Below are 8,424 nucleotides of genomic sequence, written 5' to 3'. Positions count from 1 at the left end.
CCCATAATATGTACCTCATCATCAGTTGCGCGCGCACAGTAGTATGACTGGACGCCTAGAATGTTGCAATATTTACAGTACACGTAGACTTATTACTAGACTTAAGTCCTTAATTTCTTTCCAGTAAGGAGTGTCAAATGAAGCCGTTTTTCCAAAGTTCTCTGATTGCCGCCGTCCTGTTCAGTTCGTGGTTTGACACAAAACAAGGACTGAACACTGCCTTGATTTTCCACTTTGGTTTGTGTTGTCTTTGAAAATGTAAGTTGGTGTTTGCGTATTAAAGTCGGTAGTGTTTGTGTATTTTATCTTGTCTTCAGTCATCTGTTTCACATTTCAAAGGCAGTATGAACTTAAGTAAGATTACATTCAGGAACACATATTGGAACATATTCAAAATTTAAATATAAGTTATAATCTCTCCAAAATAAATAGCATTTTGAAAATTTAAATATAAGTTATAATCTCTCCAAAATAAATAGCATTTTGAAATTTTCTTTTAAATCTTCAGAAAGTGGGTAACCATGGCTACTGGGGGAGGAGGTAAAGGTTGGAAGCATCAAGGAGATGGAACGGGCTCAGGTTCCTGGCTCTTGACAGGGCTGAAGATTGGTGCCGCCATTGGAGCAGCTGCCTTGGGTGCCTATGCTGCTGTCAAGATGTCACAAAGGGAAGAAAAGGAAACTCCAATGAGAAACAGATGCTGCAGTGGCTCAGATGATGAGGAGGAAAGGGAAGGCTCAGCGTCCCCATCATCTCACCCAACTGTAAGAGATGGCCCTGGCCAACTGTCGAAACCAAAGAGGAAAACTTTGGGTAGCCTGGTGGATGAGCTGAATGAATACTACACTTCTCATGTCAGCACGTCCTCGCCTAAGACGTTGGCCATCCAAGCACTGGTCGAGAAAACAAGACAGAATCTCAGCAGTTACCTGATTAGGAATCATCGTAGACTCATCAAAGGGGAACTAACACCGGTAGCCTTTGACAGTTTCACCTCTAGTCAACAGACTGAATTCGGGCTCATGCTCCCTTTAGCTTTCAACCCCCAGATGTGGGAGTTCATTGATGCGTCCGATACAGTTCTTGATATCGCGGGCTTCTTCTGCGTCCGTCGCATTAACTTGGATTTTTTTGGAATCGGGAAAAGCCCCTGGGACCGCTTCCTGATTGGGTGCTACCTGTGCCCTGAGCTGCTGACGGAGTTCTGGAAGACAATTGTAGAGCAGATGCTGAGGGCCGAGATGGTGCTGGACTTTTACTGCACTGTCAGATGTGATGCAGGTGGGGTGGAACTGAATATTGAAAATCCTGTGGGCGGCTATGCCGACATGCTTCGCATCAAGATCATCCCCTACATGCAAGTTGACAAGGCGGGCCACCCGGTCACAATCACAACCCAATCTGCCATCCACATTCAGAACCCAGGAGGGCCAACTGACGAGAGGATGTCCACTAGCAAACCCCCACGAGAATCTGTGGCTCCAGTTGAGAGACGAAGAGGCTCTGCACAAGGTGGAGATCCTGGACAGAGATGGGGGATGTCGCCGCAAGTGTCTGGCGATCTTGGCTGACTTGAGGTCCTCCCATCCGCCATTGAAGATGCTGTCGCTCTACGTCATGACAACCATCCTGCTGAAGGTCTGTGAGGAGGAGACAGAATGGGACGAGGAGATGCTGGCAGAGAGGTTTTTGGATCTTCTGAAGGCCCTTGAGGGTTATCTGAGAGCTGGAGGACTGAGAGATCATTTCGATGAGAAGATTGATGTCCTAGCTAGGAGCTGTTCGCTTAGACGCATTGCAGAATGCCAGCGGTGGTTGGCTCATGTGTTGGAGTCCAAGGATCGAATTTCAGATTTGTTGTATGAGTAACTCTTGAACCACTTATCAGATGGACCTAAGGACAATGTTTTGAAAATTTGGTGGAGAAAATTTCTTGTTTGAAACAAAAATGGCATGGTATAATTTACATGGCCAGATTCCATGCAGTCCTTCATTTTGCAATAATTTATCAATGGCTTGTTGTTTTGATAGGTCATTAATCTCAAAAATTATACATGTATATTGATAATTCAATTTTTTTCAGTTAGGAAGTCAACAAAGTTTCAAAAAGTTTATTTGTGGAAATTTATTGCCAGAAAATGTAAGACGGAGGCTATAATTGTCATCTGTACAGTGTGAGTAATGAGTATGCAGTGTTCCATTTGAATTGAAAAAAAAACACATCAAGAAAATCTTTTAATAATAATTTTTTGCTATTTAAAGTATCTGATTTCAGAGCAGTGTTGTTATTGGACGTTCGTATTAAAAAAACAGATTTGTAAATAAAGAAAACTTCATTATATTTACGTAAATTACACTAATTAGACTTGGGCATGCTGTACACAATCCCCTCCTTCCTCAATGTTCTTAATGAGGAATTATATAAACGTATGTAAGTATACTTTCAACTTCAATCAGAGCATTTCTAAGGCCCTTGTCAGCAAAACATTAATGATCTACCCGAATAATTGAGTAATAGAAGTTACATGTTCATGTATTCTTTTAGTGCAGATCTTTGAACACAGTGTCGTTGATACCTGTTGGAATTAAGCCAATTTGTGTGAAGCTGTGTCGCAATTATACTTCGCAATGCGATGAGCAGGATGTAAGCATAAGCTGTAAAGCAAAATAAATTGAGTGAAGTCTTTCATATTTCATTGTTTCTAAAGAGGACTCCTAACACCCCCACCCCACCAAGAAATGATTGGTTGTCAATATCATTACAGGATGCTTTGCTTTTGATTCCAGTTTTGGATTTGTACAACTGGCGTGGTTGGATCATATGGTTGGATTGTGTAGACCATTCTTTTGTTTACAAACACAGATAGCTGTTTTGTATGAGAGGCCAAAATTTGCCGAAGTACAAATGTTGCTTTATCAGCTTCATCAGTAATTTCCATCATTGTTTTAAACAATGGCTGCATCGTGACCAGCTTATAATTTTTTTCTGTGTCATGGTGTATGTCCCTTTCAGTAATTCATTTTAATTTTTAATTGACACGATTAATTTTGGCACATATGGCCTCCCATATACTTCCTCTACTTTTGCTGTAAATTGCGTGGCGCAGGCTGGACAACTAGACTTTGCCCAAAAGATGTAACTACCATAGGCGCCATTTGAGCAAGTGATACGCCTGCGCAGTTTACAGTAATGCGCAGGCTCACCAGGGCCGTTTTCCAATTCTCAACGGCGGCTCCGTTCAGGCTTCAACTGTTATTTAACGAGCTGACGCTGAAGCTGTAAATGCAGTAATTATTTAAATAGTACCACAAAATATCAAATAAGATGCAAGAGAGCCAGAAATTACAGTAATCTAATTTAATCTAAACGCTTCAGGCCAACAATCGGGGATTGGTTTTTGAGAATGAAGCCTGAAACGGAGCCCAAGTCGAGTATTGGAAAAGGGCCCAGGTGCCCTTAATTGCCTGCTGCAGCTCCTGCGCCTGCGCATTAATATGCATTGCGCAGGCGTATCGCTTGCTCAAAGCTCAAATGGCGCTCATGCGATTACAACGTTGTACGTGTATTCACCGTGAAGTTCGCCATCGATCTTTTGATCTGGACCAAAGATTGTGTAGCGTCGGGCATCTTTGCTCTGGACGACTTAGCAGCGACTGATCTCCTCGCTCCGTCTGTGGTCTGACAACAGAGCAATTTGCTGCAGGTCAGGCTGATAATCCTGCTCTATGATCTGTCAAAACTCTGACAATAAAGTGACATGAGTGGCTGAAAAGCAGTCTTCTGGTAGCAGCCTGCTAGAGTGGTTTTGACAACGTGCAGTAAGTGTTTTTGTTGTGTCATACGTGTACTGTGACTGTGTATCTCCGATTTGTTTACATCCTGAACTGAAGTTTATCCCTTGCTCATGTTGACGTTTAGTTTATAGTAGGATGCGGTAAAGGCGCAGGCAGCCGGCTCTGTCTTCCGTTTTAAGGCCTAATTGTTTTTTAACCAAATGCCTATTTAGTAGTAGGCAACACACTTTCAGAACTCTCAGACAATACCTACAAACCTCATTATACCGTGGCGTTCATTACCACCAACCCTGTTCCTATAATGCTATAATAAGGAAACAAAGTCTACATTTTCGAAATAACTTAGGCCTATCTAAAATAAGTTGGCGGTGGTATTTCAGGCTATTCATGGTGAAAGACAGCAATAGGTGGAAAAGCTTGCGGTAGCGCCATGCGAAGGAATGTATCTCTTACGGGGCAGCGCAGACATCCGGGATTCTCGCAAAATGACGGGTACTGTGCCGGTGAAAACAGCAACCTTGGCGATGTACGCATGCACCAGCCAGTCCAAGGATCGGGTTATACAATCTTTTCTTTGATCTGCATGTATGCGCGCATTGCAGTTGTTTTCACTGGCCGCAGTGTAGTTGCTACCCGTGTTTTTGTGAAACTCCCAGATGTCCGCGCTGCCCCATATGTGTGGTTCTGAAAAGTGCCGGGAGTAGGCCTATACTTAACATTTCGAACTGCATGCTCAGTCCCTTGTGAGCAGACTGAAGAGATGCTGATGATGAAGCTGTTTATATAAGGTGACTGGATGCAGTGGGGTGTGACGAGGATGCTAGTGGTGGATTCAGCTGGGCGCTCATGCGGGACGGGGTCCAGCAAGTCAGTGAGGTGTGTCAGTTGGGCATAGGTTGGAGCGGGGTGAGGTGGCCGGGGGTATAGGAGACCCTTAGGCGGGGTGGGGTGTCCCAGGTTATAGAGGACCCATTGGACTGGGAGCTGAGCAGGGGTTACCAGATGTCACTGATGGAGAAGCCAATGGGATCGCCTTTATATTCTTTTCAGGACCCTACATACTCATAAGAGATATATTCCTTTGCATGGTGCTACCGCAAGCCTTTCCACCTATTGCTAAATTGGCAGTGATGTCCTCTTTCATATCAAAAAGAAAATGGGGAAGGGTATACCAATCAAGAAATGAGACCGAGGGGTACCCCCCAGCATATCCAATCCCTATACACATTCCAGACTATTGTTACTTAACACATCTCCCCAAGATGTCTGAAAGGAATTCCCCAGATTCCTGCGAAACAATGACCAGCACAAAGCAGGAGGGGTTCTCTCCGTCTCATACCTTGCTGCATGTGGGGAAGGGCCTTGGGTTTTGAGGGAAATTATGGGGACCCCACATTTTTTTGACATTTTAATCTTGCAAAACTGATAAGTCCCCCCAGAAAACAAAGGCAACACACTCTTTATTGCGCTCACCCTATTTTTTGGCAAATTTCAAATTGTAAATAGTGAGAAAATGTGCCTTTTTACTGATAAACTAACCATGCATATTTGAACCCACCATGTGGCACGTGTTAAAACACTCACAGTTTCCCCTCAAAATTTCCCTCAAAACTCAAAACCCTACCCTTTTTTTGACATAAACCCTACAGTTATTGAGTGTGATGTCACAATCATCTACCAAGGTCAATTCAAAAGTTAAAATGTAACTCTCCCTTCTATTATAGGAACAGGGTGCCCAAATTCGCAATCTCCAAATTATTGGGTATAACGGCAGTGTAAAAAGACGCGACGAAGAGCTGTGAACGAAGACAAATCCGCACATATGTACAATGTAGTCTGGTTCCTTGACCTGGAACCAATAAATGTTTCTTTTATGAAATCCATGTCCACAATGGCTGGGTCAGGTAACCAGACCTGAAACAAAATGGCGTGATGTGGTCGTCTTTCGTCGAACTCGGGGAAAAAAATATTCTGGGTTTCTTGCTTAAATATTGTCAAAGATTACCCTAACTAGAGTTATTAGGATTAAGCAATGGATCCTCAAGGTCTGAATGTCAGTTAATTTCAAAAAGTGGACTTCGTTTTCCTTATTATAGGAACAGGGTGCTAATAGTAATGAACGCCTGTATTGTAGCCATGTACAAACTTGCATACAATGTATATCAGTTTTGGCTGTTTCGATTGTGTCAACTTACTCTGCCACCTCAGATATTTGTGCAACAAAATTTCTTACATACCTTCTTTGTGAGGATAGATGTCTGCCAGGGAGGTTACTCACCTTGTATCTCATTAAAATGGTGAAATTCATGAATATTTTGCCCATCCACGCCAAGGAAAATCAGCAGCACGTACGTGTACTCTCTCAATCACTGTCAGCAGCATGACAGCTTGACTAATTGCAACACAGCTCCTATCTTCTTGTTATTTTCCTGTCACTGGCAGATGAAAACTGAGGTGTGATTGGTCATTGAAATAGAAGCGAATTGGGCCAATCATATTGGACCACCGTTAATTCCAATCAATGTTTTCATTCATAAGCAAGCTTGGGTACTGGAGATCTCATCGTCATTCTTTTTTTGTTGTACCAGCAGAAACTGGTGAAGCAATCATGGCAACAGGAGGAGAAGATAGTGGCAACGATGGGAAAGAAGTAGAAAAAGCCAACAAGACCCAGGAGCAAGATGAAGCCGCTGGCGATAAGGTGGGATCCTGGCTCTGGTCAGGGGTCAAAGTGGGCGCAGCCCTCAAGGTTGGTGCCATGCTGGGAGTGACAACTCTTGGTGCCACCGCTCTCGGAGCTGTGGCTGTTGGTGCCTATGCTGCCTTGAAGATTGTGGGGAGTATCGAGAGTCCAGAGGAAGAGGAGGACTGTAGAGGTGATGTGAAGGAGGGGGATGCGGAGAAGAAAGATAAGGAATATCTACCCTCCCCAGAGCAAGCACCTTCAGATTGTGACTCTGGAACTAAAAGGGAGTTCTCAAGCAATCTGGTCGAGGACCTGAATGAGTACTACCGCTCTGTCATCAGAAGTTCCTCAGCAAAGCGGATGGCCATACGGGACCTTGTAGAGAAGGCAAGACAGCCTCTCAGCATGTTCCTTGTGAAGAATCACGGAAGTCTCGTTGAGGAGAGCTGGTGCCTGCGGCTTCTGACAGATTGATCACTAAGCACCAGGATGAGCGCACCCTATTTCTCCCGCTCACAGTGGACTGCCGGATGTGGGAAATTTGTGATGCTGGTGACAGCGTGCTAGAGATGCGCGGCTTCTTTTGTGTGCGCCGTATAAACCTGGATGACTTCAGCATTGGGACCAGCCCCTGGGATCCTTTCCTGAGCGGAAGCTACTTGAACCCCGAGCTGTTGCAGAGGTTCTTGAAGAAGAAAATCCAGCTCTCGCTTGATGAAGAGAAGGTGCTGGGATTGGATTACGACGTCAAGTGGAATGGGAGCAGCATTGAACTGAACATTGAAAATCCTGTCAAAGGCTATGCAGACATGCTCTGCATCAAGATCATTCCCTGTATAAAGGTTGAGAAGGGGGAAAAGACGATCACTGTAATTGCCCAGTCAGGCACCCCTTACCAGGAGTCAGCAGCCTTGTCCAGCATCCCACAGGAGAACCTCTGGCTTCACTCCTTGGAAGAGGAGGCCGTACTGGAGATGGAGTCACTGGACGAAGACGGCGGATGCCGGAAGAAGTGCTTGCTGATCCTGAAGTCGCTGCTGTCCACTGAGCCGTCAATGAAAATGCTGACCCTTTACCACCTGCTCACCGTTCTCCTGGAGGTCTGCGAGGAGGAGACGGAGTGGGAGGAGGAGATGCTGGCAGAGAGGTTCTTGGATCTCCTGAAGGCATTGGAAGGTTACTTGAGAGCTGATAATCTAGCTCATCACTGTTCCCCTGAAGATGTTGCTGAATCTCTAAAGTGGTTGGCCCACTTGTTGCAGTCAAATGAGTGCATTGCTGATCTGATATACGATCGCCTTTTCAAAGGTACCAAGTAGTAATTTCCAGGACCACCATATCAAATTTACTATGGAAATTTGCGTAGTGAAAACTTGTAGCATAGGTAGGTAACCTGCCAAGACATGTGCATGTTTTTTGTTTTTATTTGCTGTTTGTTTTCATTTCCAACCGTCCTTTTAAAAAAAGAAATTGTGGCAGCAGTCCCGTATTCCTTGCCTGCAAGTACAACGGTTTCAGGAAAAACTGGGTGAAAACTCTGTGGGTTTCCATCCCCAGTTTTTTTGATGTGACATTCTAGAAATGAATGTCAAAGGGTAATGAGCCACCTGTTGAATAACTTGGTTTAGGTGTTAATACAGCCTCTTATACTTTCATGTACACTGTACAACGTTTACCCCAGAATATCTAGAAAACGTCACTGTCTCAGGCCGTGTCCGAAACGGGCTTCCAGAGCCACGGCTAGGTCTTTTGTCTACGCGTCTCCCACACATTTCCAATGGAACAAAGACCTAGACCTAGCTCTTGAGGACAGATTCGGATGCAGCCTTAGTCTCTTTCAGTTTCAAATCCAATCATGCCCCAAAGATATCTCAAGCTTTGTGAAGTTTCTTTTCCGTACATGTTCTTGAAATTCTGTGAGCACTGAAACTGTGTGCCAAGTA

The 8,424-nt window shown here is 44.3% G+C and overlaps 3 protein-coding genes across 4 annotated transcripts; all 3 read left to right on the top strand.

Annotated features, from left to right (window-relative positions):
• Positions 1-9: 9 nt before the first annotated feature.
• LOC110980864 (mitochondrial dynamics protein MID49-like) lies at positions 10-2,691 on the top strand. Its single transcript, XM_087132303.1, has 3 exons — positions 10-258; positions 509-1,417; positions 1,449-2,691. Exons 2-3 carry the CDS (start codon positions 522-524, stop codon positions 1,867-1,869), a joined length of 1,317 nt encoding a protein of 438 aa, XP_086988429.1. The 5' UTR covers positions 10-258; positions 509-521; the 3' UTR covers positions 1,870-2,691.
• Positions 2,692-3,527: 836 nt separating this feature from the next.
• LOC147795056 (uncharacterized) lies at positions 3,528-6,955 on the top strand. 2 transcript variants are annotated; one of them, XM_087132304.1, is made up of 2 exons: positions 3,528-3,819; positions 6,387-6,955. In XM_087132304.1, the coding sequence occupies exon 2, from the start codon at positions 6,404-6,406 to the stop codon at positions 6,953-6,955; it is 552 nt and encodes a 183-aa protein (XP_086988430.1). In that variant the 5' UTR covers positions 3,528-3,819; positions 6,387-6,403. The 2 variants fall into 2 exon arrangements, with proteins under 2 accessions (XP_086988430.1, XP_086988431.1); XM_087132305.1 differs by having other exon boundaries at positions 6,384-6,955.
• Positions 6,956-7,011: 56 nt separating this feature from the next.
• LOC147795055 (mitochondrial dynamics protein MID51-like) lies at positions 7,012-7,800 on the top strand. Its single transcript, XM_087132299.1, has one exon. It carries the CDS (start codon positions 7,012-7,014, stop codon positions 7,798-7,800), a length of 789 nt encoding a protein of 262 aa, XP_086988425.1.
• The last annotated feature ends 624 nt before the right edge of the window (positions 7,801-8,424 follow it).

Source organism: Acanthaster planci, unplaced genomic scaffold, assembly GCF_054643075.1.
Source record: "Acanthaster planci isolate LZ-2023a unplaced genomic scaffold, COTS_SCS Contig193, whole genome shotgun sequence".
Classification (NCBI taxonomy): Eukaryota; Metazoa; Echinodermata; class Asteroidea; order Valvatida; family Acanthasteridae; genus Acanthaster; species Acanthaster planci.
Note: the sequence above shows the minus strand (reverse complement) of the source record. Positions and strands in the feature narration are given on the sequence as shown.